Source organism: Schistocerca gregaria, chromosome 2 (genome assembly GCF_023897955.1).
Source record: "Schistocerca gregaria isolate iqSchGreg1 chromosome 2, iqSchGreg1.2, whole genome shotgun sequence".
Classification (NCBI taxonomy): domain Eukaryota; kingdom Metazoa; phylum Arthropoda; class Insecta; order Orthoptera; family Acrididae; genus Schistocerca; species Schistocerca gregaria.
Genome location: NC_064921.1, coordinates 632032258 through 632057987, shown reverse-complemented (window position 1 = coordinate 632057987; position 25730 = coordinate 632032258). Strand labels below are relative to the sequence as shown.

At 39.0% G+C, this 25730-nt stretch overlaps 1 protein-coding gene across 1 annotated transcript in view; it reads left to right on the top strand.

The window, feature by feature from the left end:
• The first annotated feature begins 1347 nt into the window (after positions 1-1347).
• Positions 1348-25730, top strand: part of LOC126335907 (uncharacterized) — a 115844-nt gene continuing 91461 nt past the window's right edge. The window contains exons 1-3 of the mRNA XM_049999380.1: positions 1348-1502; positions 4585-4759; positions 22394-22579. Of these exons, the coding sequence (XP_049855337.1) occupies positions 1348-1502; positions 4585-4759; positions 22394-22579 (516 nt within the window). The remainder of the gene's footprint in view (positions 1503-4584; positions 4760-22393; positions 22580-25730) is intronic.

Sequence of the window (25730 nt, the reverse complement as noted above, 5' to 3'; positions counted from 1 at the left end):
TACTAATTTTATCTTATTTTCAATACATTTATTTATTGGCATGTAACACTTACACGACAATTTCAAAATATTATTTAGGTGTAATATCACTTGAATGCATTATTCAGGCTATGATTTTAGTTGTTCTATTTACATTGAAGTAATTAGTGTTCATTAGGGCACTGATAATTTTAAGATACAATTAATTGATTTTGGTACTACATATCACAACATGCAAAAACTTAAAAGTTAATAAATTTCCTTGAAAAAAGTTATCCAGATCAAGAGAAAGCTAAGCATTCTGGCCTTCCAATAACATATTTTAAATTACATGGAACTAATTATCTTGTGAAGTAATTAAACTTAAATTTCAGAGCCACTAAGAGTTTTCATCACTCACTTTGCACTAACCACTGTTAGATTCTGACTTTGGACTGCCTATGGATGCTACTTTTTCTGTACAAGATGACATACAGCATTGATTAACTAATTCACTATTTAATAATTTCACGTAATTTACAATAATTTGCAATGTAGCACTCATGCATGTAAACAGGGGGATGTATTTCATCCAAAACAGTAAAATCCAATCTCACCAATTTTAAAAGCATAATGAAGTTTACAAATTAGAAGTTTATTCTTATGGTCACTTACAAGCAGTCAGAGATCACCCAAAATTCACAGATCAAAAGCCCCTCAGGTGCACTCTCAGTGTTGGCTCACATCACAGCTATGCACATTTCTTATGCAGAAATATGTACACCAATGTTATTGTGAATATGTGAGCTGTGTTTTTACAACTGAATAATTCACTTCACCATTGCACTGTGACTGTTAAAAACTGTGGGTTCTGAACTGGTTTAGTATGCTAATACATTTTCATAGTTGACACACTGGTCTCCATTCTTAATAACTGAACTCAGTGAAGAATAAATGTGTATGTTAGTGCAGTCTATATTATGGTGTCATATAAATCTTTGAGCAGAGACCATCCCACAATAATTTCCATCTTTGAGGGAACTAAGTGTGATGCTGCCAAAGGAAGACGCTATGAAAATCAGGTCAGTATCACTACAAACTCATACCACGAGACAGGTGTACCACTGACACAATAACAGTGAAGATAATCTTTTGGTGTGATCTAATATGACAGACTATGACCTATTCACAAATATGTCCACATTTTCATTAATGTACACATAACTACAAACAAATTTGTGTTAATTTGTGGTGTGGTAAAAACAGAATGTTTATTTGTTGGCATATAATCTTATCAAACATTTTATTACATGATGTTCATCTATATTTTATAAAAGACCAAAAAGTTGATATAATTTACCAGAGCTATATGGATAATCTGTAGGGATCATGTTTAGTCACCCGAAGGTGTCAAAGCTACAAAGATGTGAGCAGCATGTCTTCCAAAGAATATTGCCATTTAGGACCTGTGGAACAGTTTTGGTTGCTGTTCATTTGACCTCATACATTGCTCACATACCATACGAGGAAAACACTTTGAAACTGTGAATGCAAATACTAATTAAGTTGGTCCTCACCTTTGTTAATAGAATCATTGCTTTGTAGTTGATGATGATCAGTGTTTCTATACTTAAGCTTGCTTTGACATATTATTGTGCTTGACATGATTATGAGAGAGAAATATACTGCCAGGAAAAAAGTGCAGCCTTTTAGAGGTTTCCAATTCATTCAAAATCTATTGTTGCAACAGTGCAAATGGAGTGCATGAAATGATTAAAATTACAGATCAATAGTACCAGTGGTTCAGAGGTACCAGGTATCAACCCATGCACGTCAATGCTGTAGCAGCAGTGAAAGACAGGCTAGAGGTGTATGTACCCATAGCCACATGCTAATAACCAGTTCACAACAGCTCATGTCGACATGTCTGGGCTCACAAGCCCTCTTATCTGTGCTGTGGTAGCTGTATGACTGCCACTGCTGCCCTTACAAAAGATGATCCCAGCAAGTCTCCATGCTGCATAGTCACCCCAAATCTCACCTTGTGCTAGCAATCATCTTCAGATCTATGGAATGTTTACATGACCACAGATACCAGCATCACTACACATCTGATGCACCACATCCAGCTTGGGTTGCAGTTCTCAGAAGGACCATCCCGCCACTCAGAAGGCCAGAACTTGATCCCTTTCAGATGTGCTCAGTTGGCTGTAGGAAGCATGAGTTTGTCTCTGTGGCATTGTTGCCCACTTGTTTCACACATTTGCACCACACAGCAGCCTTCTGGCTGTGAGTGTTCCCTATTAAAGGGTAGACACAGATGATGCTCTGGTAGCTATGTCACTACTCTATCTGCTGGTGGACAATGATGAAACCATTATCAGTACATCTGTTATGCAATAGGTGGCATATGCTGTCAACAGATCAAAACTGACTTCGTCTTATCAAGTGCTCAATTTTTTTCCCTAGTAGTGTATGCCATCTGCTTTTATTGTTTTTTTTGTTACACATATTCAGTTATAAGTGATCTTTAGAGATTTGTATCCTTTGTCTGTATTTTGTTTTTAACCTTTCTTATACAATAAATTTATAAACAGCCAACCAGTTGCAATGGATAAAGATATTCTTTACCTAGGTTTCGACAAATATAAATTTGTCTTCTTCAGAAGGTAACCTAAGGACAATGAACATTATAGCTTACATTAGAAAAGTTTGAAACTTATAAGCCAAGAATAAATTTTAAGACAAATTAGAGAACTCTTGCATTACAGATGTATGATAACGGTGACTGGTACTTACAATTTTACATTAGAAAGGACTAATTTACCATCGAAAATATAGTCCTAGAATTAGGGTTTGTCATGTTAATATATAATAGCTCATGGATATTGCAGAGCTCACAACTGACTGAGTATAATCGGTGAGCATAGTTACTCTGAAAACAGGGCAGGTGGCACTCGTGCCGAGAAACCTGTGCCAATTGGCGTACGAAGGCAATGTGTAAATTATCAGTATTAATAACATCCTTAGGTAGAGTAACAGTAAAAAGGAAGGAAATTAACACTCCCGTTATAACAGTATGGGAGCATTGGTACAACTCATGTAGTTATACATCAAAAAAGGCATGTGGTGCTTCCACTGAGAAACTTATGCCCAGTGGCATATACAGCCAAAATATAAAAAATTAAATTACTATATTCGTGAAGCCCACAAATGTTATACATGTCAGAACTTTAAAATTGACAATAATGGCTCTTATCAAGAAAGAATTACCAACACTGGTACACAATCCTGTTAATACACATTCACAGGAAAAACAAAATTTCTTTATATTATAAGTTATGAGGCACAGTGTGTTATTTCTATTTGTGAAGCAACTATGGATGATCCTATGTAAGCCTTTAAACATATTTTTATAAAGCTTGAACATTGATCCTAATTTTCAGTTTAACCCATATTTGTTTAAATCAGGGGTTTATAAAACTATACAACCAGTTTTGATTGAACTAGGCATCATCTTCAGACCTAAATAGAATGAAGAAATACAGTTTATTAAATGATATGACCAGTTTTGATTGTTCAAGTAATGATCTTCAGATCTGAAATGGGCTGGAGAAATATTGTTCATAAAATATTATGAACATTATTTCTTCAGTTTGTTATAGACCTAAAGATGATTGCTAGCACAACTGAAATCAGTCATAACATTTTGTACAGTGGTGATCTAGACAAATCAAGATAATATTTAATATATTGTAAATAAAATAGAAAGAAACTTCCACATGGGAAAAATATATTAAAAACAAAGATTCCAAGACTTACCAAGCGGGAAACCGCTGGCAGACAGGCACATGAACAAAACACACAAACACACACACAGAATTACTAGCTTTCGCAACCGATGGTTGCTTCTTCAGGAAGGAGAGGGAAAGACGAAAGGATGTGGGTTTTAAGGGAGAGGGTAAGGAGTCATTCCAATCCCGGGAGCGGAAAGACTTCCCTTAGGGGAAAAAAAGGACAGGTGTACACTCGCACACACACACACACACACACACACACACACACACACACACACACACACACACACACACACATATCCATCCGCACATACACAGACACAGACAGGTGTCTGTGTATGTGCGGATGGATATGTGTGTGTGTGTGTGTGTGTGTGTGTGTGTGTGTGTGTGTGTGTGTGTGTGTGTGCGAGTGTACACCTGTCCTTTTTTTCCCCTAAGGGAAGTCTTTCCGCTCCCGGGATTGGAATGACTCCTTACCCTCTCCCTTAAAACCCACATCCTTTCGTCTTTCCCTCTCCTTCCTGAAGAAGCAACCATCGGTTGCGAAAGCTAGTAATTCTGTGTGTGTGTTTGTGTGTTTTGTTCATGTGCCTATCTGCCGGCGCTTTCCCGCTTGGTAAGTCTTGGAATCTTTGTTTTTAATATATTGTAAGATATTCTGGACATGATTATGGGGCATGACAATAATGATAGCTAACCTGTTAATCAACCTATAAAAATTAAAATGTTTACAATATATTCAAATACTAAGCTCTGTTATCTTACTTCCCATCAAAATACTCCCTGTTTTGTGACCTACATTCACATATCTTAATTTGTGTTACAGAGAAGTCTCATTATGCACTGACGAAGGTCTTTTCCCACGATCTGATCATTGTCGTCTCTTAATTCTTTGCCTAAAATCTAAAACACAAGGCTCTCAGTTTAAGGAGTACCTACTTTCTTGCCCATATGGTTTGAATTTCAACCACTTTATGATGACATGTTATGACTTCAAACAAGTAAGTATCACTTGACATGGTTTTTAGATGATTTATTGGTGTATAGAAACTTGTATTTGGTAGGCATTGTGGGTTCATTACATACATGAATTTCTCTCCTTTCTTTAAATAGAAATATTAAAAAACTTCATTCATGTACATAAAAATGCAGCACTTAGAATTAAAAAATAGTGACAGGACTACAGGTATTATTTACATCTTTCTTTTATATGGATTTTGTTGAGTTGGGATGGCTTGCCTGACTCAGTGGTACAGAAAGCTCCACTGAAGATGTAACCATTGCAGAGTGGAATCTGTGGAGAACTCAGGATAACCTATTGTTTAGCAACTTCTCAAAGCTGAAGAGTAGTCTAGATGATTGACTAATCTAGCCTTATAATATTAGCCAACATAAACTTGCTATATTTACATCTGCATGACTGCTCTACAAACCATAATTAAGTACCTGGCAGATGGCTCATCAAACAACTTTCACATCATTTTCCACTCTCAAATAGGGCATGGGTAAAATGAACACTTACATCTTTCTATATGAGCTCTGAATTCTCTTTTTTTTTAAAAAAAAAGAAAAAAAACAGTTATCACTTCCCCTTGTGTGAGTAGGTGTCAGCAAAATATTTTTGCATTTGGTGGAGAAAGTTGCAAACTAAAATTTTGTGAAAAGATCTCACTGCAATGAGGAACATCTTTGCCTCAATGATTGCCACCCCAACTGTGATGCTCTCTCCTCTCTTTTGCTCTTCTCTAACTGGCTTTCTACAAATTGGTCTGGGGAATGTTTGATCCCTTAATCACGTAGGTAGGTTAGAGAATTTAGGAAGGGAAATGTGTAGGTTGAAAACTGATATAGTGTAAATTAGTGAAATGGAGTTGTGGGAATAAAAGGATTTCTGGTCAGGTTAATAAAGGATTATAAATACATAATCAAGTAGGAGTAATTATAAATACATAATCAAATTCGAGTAATTGAAGAGTGGGTCTAAAATGAATAAGAAAATAGGAATGCAGTTAAATTACTATTAACAGCATAGCAAACAAATTATTAACCAAGAGAGCGCATGATGTGGACGGATGTTTGAAGCTGGCCAATCAAACCCACCAACAAGCAACAGTACCTCCATCATGACAGCTGCCACCCATTCCATATCAAACGGTCCCTTCCCTACAGCCTAGGCCTTCGTGGCAAACGAATCTGCTCCAGTCCTGAATCCCTGAACCATTACACCAACAACCTGAAAACAGCTTTCGCATCCTGCAACTACCCTCCCAACCTGGTACAGAAGCAAATAACCAGAGCCACTTCCTCATTCCCTCAAACCCAGAACCTCTCACAGAAGAACCCTAAAAGTGCCCCACTTGTGACAGGATACTTCCCGGGACTGGATCGGACTCTGAATGTGGCTCTCTTCCTAAAATCCTGCCCCAAAATGAGATCTATCCTTCATGAAATCCTCGCCACTCCACGAAGAGTGTCTTTCCGCCGTCCACCTAACCTTCGTAACCTCTTGGTTCATCCCTATGAAATCCCCAAACCACCTTCCCTACCCTCTGGTCCCTACCCTTGTAACTGCCCCCGATGTAAAACCTGTCCTATGCACCCTCCCACCACCACCTACTCCAGTCCTGTAACCCCGAAGGTGTACACGATCAAAGGAAGAGCCACATGTGAAAGCACCCACGTGATTTACAACTAACCTGCCTACACTGTGACGCTTTCTATGTGGGAATGACCAGCAACAAACTGTCCATTCGCATGAATGGACACAGACAGACAGTGTTTGTTGGTAATGAGGATCACCCTGTGCCTAAACATGCCTTGGTGCATGGCCAGCACATCTTGGCACAGTGTTACACCGTCCGGGTTATCTGGATACTTCCCACCAACACCAACCTATCCGAACTCCGGAGATGGGAACTCGCCCTTCAGTATATCCTCTCTTCTCGATATCCACCAGGCCTCAACCTCCGCTAATTTCAAGTTGCCGCTGCTCATACCTCACCTGTCTTTTAACAACTTCTTTGCCTCTGTACTTCCGCCTCGACCTACATCTCCGCCCAAACTCTTTGCCTTTACAAATGTCTGCTTGTGTCTGTGTATGTGCGGATGGATATGTGTGTGTGTGTGTGTGCGAGTGTACACCTGTCCTTTTTTCCCCCTAAGGTAAGTCTTTCCGCTCCCGGGATTGGAATGACTCCTTACCCTCTCCCTTAAAACCCACATCCTTTCGTCTTTCCCTCTCCTTCCCTCTTTCCTGAAGAAGCAACCGTCGGTTGCGAAAACTAGAAATTCTGTGTGTGTGTTTGTGTGTTTTATTTACTGTGCCTATCTACTGGCGCTTTCCCGCTTGGTAAGTCTTGGAATCTATGTTTTTAATATATTTTTCCCATGTGGAAGTTTCTTTCTATTATATATATCTGCAGTGGAAAGCAGGAGTTGTCAAAATATACTGATAACATTACCACAGACTTTACTGACAGACAGTATCCTATCCAGTGCATGCATGTTTGCTCGTGTCTGTGTATGTATGGATGGATATGTGTGTGTGTGTGTGTGTGTGTGTGTGTGTGTGTGTGTGTGTGTGTGTACGCGAGTATATACCTATCCTTTTTTCCCCCTAAGGTAAGTCTTTCCGCTCCCAGGATTGGAATGACTCCTTGCCCTCTCCCTTAAAACCCACATCCTTTCATCTTTCCGTTTCCTTCCCTCTTTCCTGACGAAGCAGCCGCTGGTTGCGAAAGCTCGAAATTCTATGTGTGTGTTTGTGTGTTTTATTCATTCCGCCTATCTACCGGTGCTTTCCCGCTTGGTAAGTCTTGGAATCTTTGTTTTTAATATATTTTTCCCATGTGGAAGTTTCTTTCTATATATATTAAAAACAAAGATTCCAAGACTTACCAAGCTGAAAGCGCCGGCAGACAGGCACATGAACAAAACACACAAACACACACACAGAATTACGAGCTTTCGCAACTGGCAGTTGCTTCGTCAGGAAAGAGGGAAGGAGAGGGAAAAATGAAAGGATGTGGGTTTTAAGGGAGAGGGTAAGGAGTCATTCCAATCCCGGGAGCGGAAAGACTTCCCTTAGGGGAAAAAAAGGGACAGGTGTACACTCGCACACACACACCCACACACATATCCATCCGCACATACACAGACACAAGCAGACATGTCCTGTCCCATTACTTCCTAACTCCATGTTGGTCACTTGGATATGGTGTCCTTATACACCAACATCTCCCATGCTCATGGCCTAGTGGCCACAAAACACTAAATTTCCCAATCTCCTCCTGATAAAAACCTCATCATTTCTCTCCTAATCCTCCTAGCCAGGCACATTCTGACCCAAAATTGTTTCACTTTTGAAGAACAAATCTACAAACAAATCCATGGTGCTGCCATGGGTACTTGCATGCCACTATCCTATGCCAAATTACTTGTGGGCTCTCTGGAGGAATCCTACCTATCTACTCAACACCATACCTCTTGTCTGGTTCAGATTCATTGAAGATATTTTCTTGACCTCGACTTACAGCAAGGACAACTTTTGCACTTTTCTCCATAACTTCAACACCTATTCCCAAATCCATTTCATCTGGTCACTCTCAATTCATTAAATCACCTTCCTAGATGTTGATCTCCACCTCTCAGATTGCTCCATAAATACATCCATTTATATCAAGGTCACCAACCTCCAATAGCCATCCATTCCATGTCAGAAAGTCTCTTCCTTACAGCCTTGCCATTCATGAATGTCGTATCTGCAGTGGAAAGCAGGAGTTGTCAAAATATACTGATAACATTACCACAGACTTTACTGACAGACAGTATCCTATCCAGTGCATCCACCAACAAGTCTTCTGTGACATCTTCTCCACTGACACCAGTAAACCCATTAACCAGCCACAGGCCAGCTCTTCTCTGATCAGCCTGTATCACCCTGGCCTTAAGAAGTTTAACTACATACTATGACAGGGGTCAGCTGCCTCTCGTAGTGCCCTGAGATGACTAATCTTATCCCAAAAAGTAATGTTGTGCCACCCAAAAAACCAGCGATATCCTTGTTTATCCATATTTCAATCATATCCCCAATTCTGCACTGCAGGGGTTGCTCCATTGTGGTTGGCCCAGGTGCAAGATCTGTCCCACCCATCACATCCTACCACAATCCAGTCACAGGCATTTCTTACCCAAAAAAAGGCAGGGCCACCTGTGAAAGCAACCAAGTTATACATCAGCTATGCTGCAATTACTGCACAGCATTCTTATGTGGGCATGGCAGGTAACCAACTCTCTACTCACATGAATGGCCACCACTGAATTGTGGCAAACTGCAAACTTTAACAACCAGTTGCTGCACATGGTGAACACCACGACACAACAGCTGGTTCATTATGTGGGTCATTTGGATACTCCCTTCCAGTACAAGTTTCTCTGAACTACACAGGTGGGAATTGCCTCTCCAACACATCCTGCACTCTGACAGTTCCCCTGACCTAAACCTCAACTAACCTGTTCCCACTGCCTCAACCTCACCTTTTTCCCTTCTCTCTTATGTCCATTTCACACCTTCGCTGTGCATATCATGCACTGCCCCCTCCCATCACTCTTCCTCTCCCATTTCCCAAGTGGGCATTCACTCTCTCCATCTTCCCCTCCCCCCTCCATTCCCCTTCACCCTCCCCCTCTGCTGTCCTCTCACCCTCCCCTTCCACCTCTAACTGTTTTCAATAATCATGTATCAGCAATTAGTCTTGCTGAGGTCATGGGGGCATGAATTTGGGTGTCTGTAGGGTTGTGTGTGAATGTGTGTACTATTTCTGTAAAAGAGCAAGTGCTCAAAAGCTAGAGTGAATGGTGTTTTTTGTTATGTGTTGCTGTGCTCTACACATTGACCTACTGTAGTTGATTTACCTTTCCCTTAGTTTACAAAAAAGGCTGTTAGGACCATTTTGAGTAAAAATCAGAACATTTATGGGAAAAAAATGCAGCTGTTCTTGAAGGTACATAGTAGTAAGTCTTTTGAGGTTTGGAATTTCAGTAGTTGTTAGAGCTATGACCAAGAAATTCAACAGTCATTTGTTGAATGACACTGCAGGCAATGATATGGACAGCACCTTTAAACCACTATATTGACTGGTAAATGAATTCATAAAGTGTTGTATGGGTGGTAGGAACATTAATAATAGGGAAGACCACAAAATGTCCCAAAGTATAATTCAGCAATAAATTTATTTCCCACAATCAGTTTACTAAGTACCTTGGCATCACACTGGATTGCATCTTGTCAATCTGGAATCATCTAGAAACAACAGCAAATGAAGTCAACACAAGTGTCAATACCCTGTACAAAATATGTGGGAGAAAGTGGGGAGCATATGCTTCCGCAATTAGTTTCTTTCGTAAGACTTGTCTTCTGTGGTATAGAATACTGCTACTCTGTGTGGTTGAATAGCAGCCTTGTAAGGAAACTAGATAACAAACTACATGACATCAAAATCACATGTCTGCAAAGGTTATTTATGCTGGGCCACATTGCCCCACCTCCACTCTGCACCAAGCAAGGTAGCATATTGGACTCACATTTCGGAGGATGACAGTTCAAATGTACATCTGCCCATCCTGAGTAATGTTTTCAATGATATCCCTAAACTGCTTAAGGCTAATGCTGATATGGTTCCTTTGAAAGTGCATGACTAATTTCCTACCCCATCCTTTCTTAATCTGAGTATGTGCTCCCATCTTTAATGATCTAGTTGTTGAGGGGAAGTTAAACATTAATCTTCCTTTCATCCCTTTCCTGCCCTGCAGAGAAGGCTTCTTGGTTTGCCAATTTAAGAGAATTTAGAATGACTTAGAATTGCCAGTGTATAAGGACCTCCCTTGTAATCATTGAAAAGACTGAGGAGCAGGCAACCCCCACAAGCCATAGGGAAGCAACAACTAAACCCAGACTGCAACAGCAATGCATAGTGGCAGACAGAGTGGAAACAAAAAATCTGACGATTCACTGGTCCACCTCTGACCCCATGCCTTTATGATCTGAATTTCATATCTAACAATGAGAAGCTCTTAACAGGACCTCCTGTAAACATGTTGCAAAACCCCAGCCCCTCAGTGTGTCTCTAGTGCTCTATGTCAGACAATGGATCATACTGTGAGTGAATGCAGAATCAGAGTGCATAGATGACCAAACAGATCTATATGAGCTAACGAATGCTGCAATTTTCTAGCTGGGTGGCTTAGACATTAATATTTAAGGATTATGCTTGCTGCCCAGCTTCCTTAATCCACTGTCACATTTTAGTGTAAATATTTTGCTCATTTTATTGTTTTGTTATTACTTATTTTATTCTTCATTTAAAGGTTCTTTTTACTGCCACTTTTAATGCTGATTCAGTTGCTCATTTCACTGTTTACATTATGCTCATTTTTACTGGCTCTTTTTGTAGCTAATTTTTATTGTTTCCAATGCCCAATGTACCATACCATGTATGTCCATATGTTTATTCCAAATGATGAATAAATAAAATTTAGTTGTACATATAAAACAGTTTCATTGAAACAGCACATGAATTTGTGGGTTGCTTTTGTTGGTTAATTGTATTTAATTATGTTTGGTGGCTGTCATAGACGTCAATCTAATGATATAGTTCAAGTAATGTCTTTCATACCTGGTTTTGCATCAGTTTTTGGTTTCTTGGTACAATTTATTTATTTAATATAAGATTATGCAGATTTATTTGTTCATTGCTATTACAGGGCTCAGTTTATCTACGCAGAAAGACACATAAGTAACGAGAATTTTGTCTGCCAGTTGGTAGTACACTAGTTTCAAAATTTTGTTCCAGGCACCTTCACCAGACACCATTTTGTATGTATTTTGAAATGTTTGGACTACAGTTTTATTGTTTGAATATGCCTTATGTGTTTCAACATTGCCAAATGCTTGTTGTCATTACTATGATTCCGTAGAAACTTGTGAAAATGTATATTTGGCATCCAGTCAACATTCCTCCATAACAGGCTTCCACAACAGGCAACTGCAAACTGACTTTAATGACCCAGGTTACATTACCTAATGTGAAATTAACAAACAACAGTAATATTAACGTGGAATTAACAAACAAGGATAAGGGAAAATGTGGGTACAGGATTAAAATTGGCATTATTTAAAATAACATTTTTAAACTGTCTGTAATCCTTTTTTTAAGTACTATGAAAACATCACTGTAGAGAGGGACTTACATATAGAAACTGTGAATAAGTCATGGTCGAAATTTTGGTGTGGACCTAAGACACAAAGGGCAATGACCTTGCCGCAGTGGATACACTGGTTCCCATCATATCACCGAAGTTCCGCGCTGTCAGGTGTGGCTGGCATTTCGATGGGTGACTGTCCGGGCCGCCATGCACTATCACTATTTTTTGGGATGCACTCAGCCTGGTGATGCCAATTGAGGAGCTACTCGACCAAATAGTAGCCGCTCCTGTCAAAGAAAACCATCATAACAACTGGGAAAGCGATGTGCTGACCACATGCCCTTCTATACGCATCCTCAGCTAAGGATGACACGGCGGTCAGATGGTCCTGATGGGCCACTTGTGGCCTGAAGATGGAGTGCTTTTAAGACACAAAAGTAAAATATTTTTGAAAAAAAATGTTCTCTTAGACTTACAATGAAGATCCAAATTGCAAATTGGTAGCAGAACCATGAATGAGGCACCATACAAATAGTAGTAGCCATGAAAACCGGAGCACATGTGGGCACACTACGTGACACTGGCAGGCAAGACGCTGCTGACAAAGTGGAGGATGTTCCACTAGGTGGTATTTATATGTTTGAAAGTTAGTAAATAAGAATTTGCTGAAGGAATTGAAGATTGTGAAACACTCTCGTTAGCTTAAGTGTGTAAGTGAATGTTGTGTGCTTGTGAAATGAGTCACTTAGCTATCAGGAGTCGGGCTGGCAGTAGAAATATATTTACAAGCACACTGTGAATAAACTAAAAAATCAATTTTAAAATCATCATTTTCTTCATTAACATATAGTTTTAAAATTTGTGTAATGCAATGCAGTAATTATACTGGAAAACAGGTGACCTTATATATTGCTATGCCTGTTTTTGAGAGTAAATTTAATCAGGAAACAATGAATTAAGTGTTATACTGGTAAGGAATTTCTTAAATCAAAATTATTTCCCAAAACACAGGCTTTGAAAATGCCATACATGTCAAATGAGCATCCATGCAGTGAACAGTCTGATCAAATGGTTTCACAGATTCTCAACTGGGTTTAAATCTAGGGAGTTTGATGGCTAGAGGAGTACGGGAATTTCATACTGGTACTATTAGAACCACATATGTGCTGTGTGACCTGTCGCTGTGTGACATGTTGCATTGCCCTGCTGATAGATACTATTGTGCCGAGGAAAAACAAGCTGCATTTAGCAGTGGATGTGAGACCAAAGTATAGATCCATACTTGTGTTGATTCACTGTGCCTTCCAGAATGATGAGAGCACCCAAGGAATGGCACAAAAACACTACCCAGACTATAACAGACCCTCCTTCAGCTTGGACCCTTTTGATGGTTGTTGCGAGGTATTTGCTTTCAGATGTTTCACACCAGAATTGCCAATGGCCACCTTTGTTTATCTGCAAAGACCACCTGTTGCTACTCAGTGGACATCCAGTTGCGGTTTAACATGCAAATTCCCATCCTCATTGCTGATGAACAGCACTCAGGATGCTTGGATGAACCAGGTGCCTGGTGCAGAGTCCCATAATGCAACAATGTTTGCTGAATGGTCCTTGGGAAGACATTTTGGTAGCCCCTTGGTTCATTGGGGTGGACAGTTGTTCACCAGTCACATATCTATTTGCCCACACACACATCTCTGCAGCCATCATTCTTGATGTCATACATGGCCTGTAATGCACCACAGTTGGCTCAGTGCCAGTTTTGGATATTGCATTTTGCCACACACACTATACATTAACCAAGGTGGTGAACAATCAGTTTACAAACTTAGCCCTTTCACAAATGCTTTTGCCCTAGGTCCAAAATGTAATGATGATGCCCTTTCGGCATTTGATGAATAGCTCTGTTTCTGCATTGTGATAATGGCTCCATCATTTTCCACAACTCCCCAACACACTGTGTTTACTCTCCACTGCTGATGCTGCCACCTGACATATGTGCCAGATTGGTGTCTAACATCGGCAGTGGTCATATTCATGCAACTAGGCCATGTAATTACTGCATTTCATGACAGATTTTAAAAATGTACATTAATGAACAAAGTGATTTTTTAAAACTTAGTTTTATAGTTTACATTTCTACATAGATAGCAACTCAATACACTTTGCCAGTACACAGCACTCACATATGTTTAACATCACACCATTTTATATTTTATCTTAAATGTTATACTTCTTTTTGTAGCTTTCCCCTGTGGTTTGGTTTTTGTATGGGGTACATATGTATTGAGCCCCACTCATCTTGATCTCTGACCAATAAATCTTTGTAAGCTACTATCTAACACTTGGTGCTATATGGCATAAACTAAAAGCTTGTGGCACACTGATGTGCCACAACATCTCTGGCATGCGGGGGGGGGGGGGGGGGGGGGGGTAAAAAAAAGGACACCTATTTGGGCCAAGGCGGCCATTATGTTCTGTCTATGTGATATTTCCGATGTGTAATGACGTATATCTGAAGTGTGATAATAAATGTGCCCATTGTTTTAACAAGTGGATCAATGGGTTGTTACTTATAATGATAAGGATCCAAACTCCCACATTCGTGACCCCAACGACAGTTTGTGATGCTCTTCCCGTGTTCTACCTGAGTTCCATAACAATAACAATTGTGTGTGTATGAGTCAACCGTCTGTATCGTCATGCGGCCTACACAATGAGGTGTACCACCTTACGATTTCTATGATCAGAATCCGACCATGCCACCCATCTGTACTATGCACGGACTCTATACAATGAACATTTCAAGGCCCTCCAACCTGCAAGTGGATTGCAGTACCATAACACTCACAGACAACACGTACGTACCACCCGCCATCTTGCCTCAAGATCGTTCTTTTGAAGAACATACAGGACAAAGTGTGAAAAGAGATCCGGACATTCCACCACTAATGTTTCATGCTCAGCGGTGTACAACCCCCCTCAGAACTTAGCACCAGCTGCTACATCATCTGTGCCGCGAATCGGTACTGCACCTGGCTACACACAGTTTCAATTTTCTGATCGAACTGAACAGTGTATAGTGAATGTGACCTCTCCTTATACCTCGCCCACTTTTGCTAGACATCAAACAGCAATAACAACTGAGCCAAGGGGTATAACAGTTTACGGGCTCTGGGCCTAACCGCCCCCCTCCCCTTCGCCCCTCGAAGGCAGATGCCATATTGACTGTTCCCACACCTGTGGCTCTTACACACCCAGTGGCTGTGGATTCCAAACCAACTAAGTTACCAAAACCTGCCACATTCACACAACAGCCTGCCACCCCCAATCAAATGGCTTAGTGGAACGACGGCACTGCACATTAAAGACAGCGCTAATGTGCCATGAGGAATGGTGGTTTCATGCCCTCCCATGGGTACTGCTAGGCCTCCGTTATGTACATAAAGATGACATGCAGTGCTCTGTGGCTGAACTGCTCTATGGCGAGCCGTTGACCCTACCAGCCGAGTTTGTCGAGCCTTCACCACTCCAAGATACTGTCGAATACCCCGTGCTAATCGAGAACATACGACAGACAATATGGGTGCTGAGAGTACCTGCTCCAAAAGCACACACTCCACCTAAAACATTCATGCACCATAAGTTAGACACATGTGAAGCTGTGATGGTTAGGGACATACAGTGTTCGCCACCCTGCAACCCCCATACACAGGCTCTTTCAGGGTACTTAGGCGCTCATCGAATACATTCGGCATCTGTATCAAAAGCAAACCCTCGACAGTGTCAGTGTCTCGACTCAAGCCGGCGTAGGTCAATGCAGACGACAACATCTCCAGCGACCCGACACCACCGACCATGACGGACGACAACCTCCACACTGCCGCCTCCTCAAGGGATGACACGCCGGCCACGCCCCCTTCCCCAATGCTGGGAACCCTCACTGGGCAGAATCCAGGGTCCACGCCCTTCACCCCACCCTCTCCTGCTACTCCCGTCACACACTTCTCACCCAATGTTCAGCAACCCACTACTGTCTCCATCGATGTCTCACACTTTTCACCATCTGACATCTGTATAACTACCACAAATGATTCTTTCTTAGTCATCCACACTCCTCGCCCCCCCCTCCCCCTGCTCTACCAATGATGAATGACACCTACCAATTTCTGTTCTCCACTCCTCATTGGTCCTCAATTTACTTAGATCCTTCCCTCATTCAATCTTTCATTGACGCCACGGGGACACTGTATGTGTTGTACCCCATGTCTCCATCTATTTCCCCCATCCCCTCTGTCACCTCACTAGCCGGTCGCTGCATACTCCCAACGGTGTAGCATCGTGATTACATTTTTCCCCCCACCCGCAGGAAGACGACGCACAACACCTGCACCCTCCCACCCCAACAGCAACAGCAGAGCCTCGTGTTCCGTACTGCAGTGGGGGGGGGGGGAGCCTCTGTACATCTGAAGTGTGACAATAAATGTGCTCATTGTTTTAACAAGTAGATCAACGGGTTGTTATTTATAACGATAAGAACCCAAACTCCCACAAGCTCCTCTTAATATTGTTGTTATACACACTTCACAACACATTCAAGATACTAGATTGTAATCATGATAAGTAGTGTTGTTTTCATAATGCAAATAAACAGTTTTGTAGAGAAAGAATTACAGACATTTTAAAAATGTTATTTTAAGTATATGTCAATTATTTTAATCCTGTTTCTACATTTTCCTTTACACTTCTTCTTCTTCTCCCCCCTGCCCACTGTCATGTGCAACCACTCCCCCCACTCATTTTATTATGTTGCCCAATAACTCATTATATGATACATATAATTCAAATAGAAGTTTCATTATACATTTGTTTTTAATCTTTAAGAATTAGATCAGATTCCACAAATATCAAAGTACATAACATGGAAATGTAAACTGAGTTTATTATAGGTTACACAAATGTCACTAGGCCATTACTGTTGTTTGTTAATTTGACATTAGTTTTGTACAAGGTTATCTGGATGGTTGCTATTTTACTGTTGGTAACTGATGTACAACATTTTTAAAGTCGGTATCTTGGGGACAATTTTGTTTTGAGACGTTCCTTTGCTGTATTATGCTTAATCATTTGTTTTCTGTTATGAAATTATACTTTTAGTAGCAGTCATAGCAAAACATGAACATCTGCCATCTGTTCTTCAATATAATTACAGCATTTCACAAGATTTATTTTAAAAATACGTTTTACACTGGTACACCTGCCTAATATTGTGCAGGGCCCCCACGAGCATGCAGAACTGTTGCAAAACAATGTGGCATGGACTCAACTAACTTCTCAAGTAGTGCTGGAGTGAATTTACACCATGAATCCTTTACACCATGAATCCAGCATGGCTCTCTATAAATCCAGCAGAGTGCGAGGAGGTGGAGATCTCTTTTGAACAGCACAGTGTAAGGCATCCCAGATACACTAAACAGTGTTCCCGTCTGGGGAGTTTTGTGATCAGCAGAAGTGTTTAAACTCAGAAGACGGTTCCTGGAGCCTTTCTGTAGCAATTCTGGACATTTGGAGTATCGCATTGCCCAAGGTCGTCAGAATGCACAGTGATCAAGTGATCAGACAGAATGCTTAGTACGTGTCACCTGCCAAAGTCATATCGAGACATATCAGGGGTCCCATATCACTCCAACTGCACATGATCCACACCATTACAGAGCCTCCACCAGCTCAAACAGTCCCCTACTAACATGCAGGGTCCATGGATTCATGAGGTCGGCTCCATACTCATACACGTCCACCTGCTCAATGCAATTTGAAATGGGACTTCTTTGACCAGGCAACATGTTTCCAGTAATCAACAGTGCAATGTCAGTGTTGATGGTCCTAGGCAAGGCATACAGCTTTGTGTTGTGCAGTCATCAAGGCTACACAAGTGGGCCTTCAGCTCCGAAAGCCCATATTGATGCTGTTTTGTTGAATGTTCACACACTGACATTTGTTGATGGCCCAGCATTGAAATATGGAGCAATTTGCAGTAGGGTTGCACTTCTGTCATGCTGAACAATACTCTTTAGTCATTGTTGGTACCGTTATTGCAGTATCTTTTTCCAGCTACAGCAATGTTGGAAATCTGATGTTTTACTGGATTCCTCATATCCATGTACACTTGTGAAATGGTTGTATGGGAACATCCCTGCTTCATCGCTACCTTTGAGATGCTGTGTCCCACTGCTCTTGCATCAACTATAACACCGTGTTCAAACTTGCTTAAATCTTGATAACCTGCCATTGTAACAGCAGTAGTCAGTCTAAGACCTGTGCCAGACATTTTTTGTCTTATATAAGTGTAGCTGATCACAGTGCCATATTCTGTCTCTTCACTATTTGAATACATGTGCCTATACCAATTTCTTTGGTGCTTCAGTGTATAAACTATATTGTAAATTTTATGTTTGCTTTTCTGACACCATTGTTTATAAGATACAATTATTTAATCATTATTCTTGTTAACAAACAGTTCTTTCATTACATCATGGCCTTAACACCACCTATCAGATTATTTCACTTTGTATCAACCTGGATCATTGAAGTCACTTTGCACTCGCCGGTTGTGAAGGTATGTTGACTAGATACTGTGTACACATTTGTACAAGTTTCTACTGAGTCATTGCTAATGATAAGAGGCATTTGGTAAGCTTCAGACAATATCTGTTATTTCTGTATTATGGGATCATTTAAGGGGAGAAAATATAACATGTCTTGTATTTCTACTGATACTAATCTGTCTTTACATTTTTTGTAGCCTTTGATAATGACTTAATGTCATTATGCGTAAGGCATACTGGAATAATAATATTGTGGTTGAGACATCTTAAATGATAAGTGCATCAATGGCTGCTTTGTCTCACAGTGCTTCTATGTAAATTGTAGCATTTAGTAGCAGTTGAACCAGCAGCATTGATGTGGAAACATTGTTATGTGCAGTGTGACTGTTTTTTAAGAAGCATTTCATGTGTTTGGCAGTTTTTTCAATGGAAACATTAAATATCAATGTTCTAACTTCAGGTTCTGTTTCATATTAGTGAAATCAACATCAGAAACTGTTATATTGCTTTGGGCAGGTTAGAGGAGGAAGCTTCAAGCCAGCCAATTGTTTACAAGCATTTTTATCATTTTGAAAATCCCTGTTATGGTCATGTTTCATTGCCATTGAACAACTGATGAATTAGAGGAAGTGGTTGAAATATCCTGAGGTTTTTAACAATCTTTGAAACATTACTATTTAACTTTCATTGGCCTGTGGTTCATTGATGTTGTGGAAGCTGTGAATAATGAGAACATCACGAAACTTTCATGCCTGAAAAATTATTTATTGACATCAGCTGATCAACAGAACTGACACAGGTGCAAAACAACTGCTTAAACTGCACTCTCCTGAAGTAAAACAAACTTGACTGACTACTACTCTCACAGCATCGCTGCGTTGCTTTGAATACAATTTTAACAATTGCTACCATTGTTAATTTATTGCAAAATGTAGCTTACAATTAAAAACAATTTCATCTAAACTAACTGCTGTTACATTTGTACAAGTTATAAAATATAATTTCAAATAACATAGACACACATGTTTTCTCAAATAGTGGAATTTCATAAATTTGCATATTGTAACTGACAAGAGGTAAATATCTGTGAAATTTACAAGCTCCATTAATTACAATGAATTACATAAAAATGAATAATGAATGAAATTACATCACTGGATAATGATCATTATTTTCATTTGAATCATAATGAGGTTTTTTGTGTTAGCAAATTTACCAGTTGCAACTGTGGCAATTAGAGGTGTTAGTTATTTATACTAACATTTCCACAGCCTCTTGATATTTGTTGCTAAACATTTATTACCTCAATTTAATGATCCAATATGTAATTTGGCATATGTACACATTTTTGTTAATGACAGCAATCTGTTAACAATCACGAGGATGTATGTCATCTCAGACTATTCTATATGTATTTACAAAGAAGAATAGGTTTTTGGGCAAACTGAACTGAATGATACCTATAAAAATACACATTAAAGGCCCTAGGAAGCATGGAATCTTGCAATGAATACATGGGTGCATATAGAAAAATGTAGTATTGGACAGTTTGTAATGATCTTGGAAGAAGCTGTTGCATTATAAGTTCATGCCAAAGAATTCTGACTGAAAATGCAAATGTGGAACTTGTTGCTGCCAAATTTGCTCCAAATGTTTCTTCTGAGAATGATAGATACAGTCATTTACACATTGCAGAGAATTGAAAGAACAGTCACAAACTGACGTGGATTTTGATACAAAAGTCATCTTGGGTGACAAATTGTGGTGTTATTTATATGACTCAGAAACCAAGCAATAATCCAGCCAGTGGAAGTAACCTTCATCACCAAGATCAAAGATAGCAAGACAGATGAGATCCCATGTCAAGATGATGTTGGTTTGTTTTTTTCAACATCAAGGTGATTGTCTACCATGACCAACATTGTTACCATGTAGAGCTAAAATGATTATAAGAAGCAGTGAGAAAAAATAACCACATTGTGGCAATGAGGAGGCCGGGTTTTGAACAACAACAACAACACCCTTGTGAAGATAGCATTGAGTGTTTGTCAGTTTTTGGGCAAAAAACAAATGACGATGATTTCTCAACCAAACACTCACTTGAACTGGCCTCCTGTGACTTTTTTTATTCCCAAGAATGAAAAAGACACTTGAAAAGGAAACATTATCAAGTTGTTCAAGAGTGGAAAAAGAATTTCTAGAGACACTAAACAGCATAACTTCAGATGTGTTTAAAAGCTGTTAATAATGTTGAGAAAAATATTGGAACAGATGTGTTATTTTTTGAAGGTGTTTAGGTTTTGAATGTGTCCTGTCAAATACACAGTTTTCTTCTGTATCTCTAGTTGGAGTAGGCTCACAACTTTTTTGTGGTTACAATAACTGTTATGAAAACCATTTTAAGTTGCACGGGAAGAATGTTTATCTATTAATACTGGCTTTAGACTGCTTGTCCATTATCAAAATAGCCTGAGAGATACAATGCAGGAAATATTTCAGTACATAGCAATAGAATACTGTTCAAAAATAGATGACCCACCATAAGTGTAAGTCTGTTGTTGCACCAGTCATAGAAGTGGATTATTGGCCAAAAGCAGTAAATTATTTTTCAAGACCGCATCTTATTGATTATTTGCAAATTACTTTCAATTAAATACCTTAAGCTTTTGACATAATGTTACTACCCAATGATTTCAGAAGATGCCACATGTGGTGCCACTGGTAATGGATGCACTTACATTTTATATTATATTTTACAAAGTTTAGTCCTGTACCTTTTAACAGCACTTAAATAATTTTATTATTTACTATTTACAAATCTAATCACGCAGTGCCTCTACCTGATGTTTCAAAATATGTGCATGTGGTGTACCTGATACTGTATCTTCTTCGTGTTTTATATGTTTATTCATTTATTCCATGGACAGCTTGTCAGGAATCTATTTCGTGCATGATTTTGTAAACCTTTTTTGTGTTGTAATAAAATGACCCAATTCTTGGATCCATGCTACCACTAATGACTTCTTAGGTGGACCCCCTAGGCATCTTGTTGAGACAGTTTTCAGTCTGAAAGAAGGCAATGATCACATGCTGAGACCATGTTATCAACTATCACATATACTGATCTTATGGCCAATGATCCACTTCTATTATTGACTTGATGCAAGACATATTTATGATATATCATCTATGTTGATCAGTATTAGTGCTGTAGAGCCTGTTTTGCCACTGTAATGTAATTTGTAAACCTTATTGCTAGATACTGTAACATCTCCCATATTTCATCCCTCAGGCTGATTTTATAATGGGCAAACAGTCCAAAATCCACGATTAATAAATGGTTTTCATACCAATTATTGTAAACACACAATTTATTGTAAAACAATATTACTATTTTTTGGTCCTTCCTCCTATTTAGGTTAATTGGAGGTGATGAGACCAAATTTGTGGGGTTTTAGTGGGCTTTATGTAATGCTGGCACAATTTATCTTTGTGAAGCTTTTTGCTGGGTGTTTGTGTGTTAGAGTAGGAATGTCAGTTTTGTTCCTACCCTCCCCAAACTCTGAAATTCCCATGCATATCACATTAGTTACATCCCCTTATTCACATTATTTTGATCAAACTTTGTGTTGTGGGATTGTTTTCATCTGCTTGACTTGGTTGAATATGTGATGCCATGATCATATTCTTGGATAAAGGTAACATGGCTGTGTCTGCCACCTCGATGATGTCATATGTCAAAGCTGATGGTCAGTGTCAAACTTTTCAGTATTTCCAGAATGTGCATTTCATTTTAAGTATCTGACTGTAAAACTGTTATTTATACAGGAATGTGCACTGGAGAAAGGACATGGTGTAAATCAGAAACTTGCTAAGGCATGGACTCTTACACTGCCAAAAGAATCAGAATCTTGTAGAGGAGCCAAGGCCCCATTCTGCACAGATGAGGATATGTTGACTATCTGCCATCCTTTCTCTAAAAAAGTTCTGGGATATGTGAACTGTAAGGAAAAGGTAAGTTATTATATCTTTATCTTAATATATTTTACTGTCATGATGCTACACTCTAGTATTCTAAGTGGAAATGCCACAATAAACTCCATTTCACTGAGAGCAACAGAGCAAACTTTTTGACTAAATTGACTGACTGATTCAGTCTTTGTACTCATTACTGAACATGGATTGAATATATGATATATGAATACTGTAACAGGATATAATATATGATATATACGATATATGAATATATCATCTAAGATTTTTGTCATGACTTTGTCTTACTGGATGTGGGATTCATTGGCAGTGTATGACTTATGAACAATATGTCAGCTGTGCAGCTTTTTTCACATAGATCATAGTTGACCATAGTGGGTGCTAGTAAAGTGTGGCATAATATTTATTTTGTTATACATAAGGATGGAAATTTTGGCATGTAATCTACTCGTCCTAACTAGCACCAGGAATTAAGCTTAATTTCCACATTTTACAGAAATATGAATGTCAACAGTGTCCTCATGGAACTGTCTTGTGTTGGATGACACATATTTTCTTCCCCATTTATTATTGACAGTGAAAGTTTCTTTCAAATTAACATTTTCTTCTGGATACCTCTGGCTAGTGTACTGCACTGTTGTTATATGCTGGCCTCAGCTACAGAAGCACATTTGCATAAATTCTCTGTTTATTTTACTAGTGAACATTTCCAGCCACTGAAAAAAATAAGGTGATCACTTGTTTAAAATTTAGGATTGATACAGCTTACTTTTTTATTCATAAATTTTTGTTTCCTTCAAGTAAACGATACGGGGCAGTCAGTCAATAGAATTCACTGTATTTTTATACAGAATACTCCACCGTGCTGATCAGAATGTAGTAATATCTAATTTGGGGGACCATATGTAATTCTAACCACTTGATGCAGACCAAATACTCCCAAAATAGATTTGTAAAAAATAGACAACATACTCATTTATAAGACTCTAGATGCTACACTCTAAATCCTAGTGCTACCATTACAAAGTTCTGAAAGATAAAAAATAATTAATAATATTAATTTTATAATGAGATGTCTAGCAGTTCCTAGGTAGCATAGAAAATAGGAGGGGTGATTAAAAGGTTCCCATTTGTAGGACATACAGCCCATAATCAGCATGCCAGTGCTGTGAGCACTGAGGTAATCATCTCACCACTGCACCAGATTGAAGATATCCATTTGTCGAACACTGTATTCTGTCATGTGAAGATGCCCGTAAATACCTGCTGTACATGCTTGAAGGAAAAACATATGTGGCATTATTTTTTAGACAAAACTCCAAAGACAATAGTGTTTATGTTTTCCCAGTTGTAGAAGATGTATCTGAATTTGATTCTGTTCAAGTGATTCAAGTCATGAAAGAACTATTAATAAGACAAGGCAGACATATGTTTACATGATGTTTTAATATTAGAATGAAATTTTCACTCTACAGCGCAGTGTCCATTGATATGAAACTTTCTGGCAGATTAAAACTGTGTGACGGACCAAGACTCAAACTCCAGACCTTTGCCTTTCGCAGGCAAGTGTTCTACCAAGCATGACTCAAGCCCCGTCCTGACAGCTTTACTTCTGCCAGAACCTCATCTCCTATCTACCATACTTTACAGAAGCTCTCCTGCGAACCTTGCAGCACTAGCACTCCTTAAAGAAAGGATATTGTGGAGATATGGCTTAGCCTGGGGAACGTTTCTAGAATGAAGTTTTCACACTACAGTCGAGTGTGTGCTGATATTCCAAAGAATTAAAGGTTGATTTGTCTTTTTAAAAGGCATTCTTGTGTCCCTTTAGACCCCTGTGCCTCTTGCAATAGGGTTCTGTGAGTTATATTTATCACTGTCCGTATTGACCCCTACCAAGGGGTAAATAAGCACACTTTATAATTGCTAATTACTACAAATTATATTAGGCAAACCAAATATACCTAGTTTTGAGGTTGAATGGCTATACCATCTTCCACTTTAATGATTAAAAACCCTAATCAGATTGTATTTCTGGATTTATTATTTAAAAACCTGAAATTCTGTCCCTATTCACCCCAGTTTGCAGTACATTTACCCTTAGGTGCAATGAATAGAAAATTAATGTACAATTAAAGAAACAGTAAAATTTTACAGGCCTGTAAAAGGTTATTTTCTTTTACAAATTAACATCTGAAATTTAGTTTCATTTTAAATAATGACTATTAGTATATATATTTTCTCTGTGAGATACATTTTTAAGCTATTTTTAAATATTTTAATATATTTTGTTTCCTTAATTGTGTTAGACAGCTCATTGAAAAACCTTTCATATACTTCACTTGGAGCACTCATTGTCAGTTTGAAATTTTGCTGTCTTGTGCAATAATATTCATTTCCTCTTGCTGCACAGCCAAGTGTGTCTTAATTAAGAAGGTGATTTGTCACTCTCACAGCCACAACATTGTGATATGTTTACAATGAGTTCACTTTCAAAATATTATGTTGTATGAAACTTGTCTACAGGAATGACTGTGTGGTATTTGTGCTATATACATCACAGCATTTTTTCTGAGTTTCAAATTTTCTTTTTAAGATGCCAGCTAGTATACTTCCCAAAGTCTTGAAACTGGTCAAAAATGGCAATTTTGTCTCCCCCACCCTCTCAAAATATGAACTCAATAAATGTGTTGTGGAAACATGAGTCATGTCATCATCATGCATTGTAAGTTTCTGATTTATATTGTCTGGGAAATCATTTATATAGAAAATAAACAGTATTGGCCTGAGTATAGAAACCTGTGGTGCACTGTGTTAGACAGTTTATAGTTCAGATCCATAATTGATTATATTTTTGCCATTAGTATGAGTCATTTCTGTGTACTGTTTCCTAGTGATAATAACCATTGTATTATGTCATACCATTTCCCTCAAATTCCATACTTATACAATTTATTTAATAACCAAGGGTGATTTGGATTCCCCATCTAACCCAAGTATCAATAGAGAGAACATGTCAGAGGTACTCAGGCTCCAGATGACAGTCACAGCCTGTGGCTGCCATGGGAAGCATGTGAAGTGGTGAGGGTGTACTAACATAGGGCAGCCTGGTGATTGCACCCAATCTCACACTAGTCACTGAAGCTTTAGGTATGTGTCACTGAATAGTGGA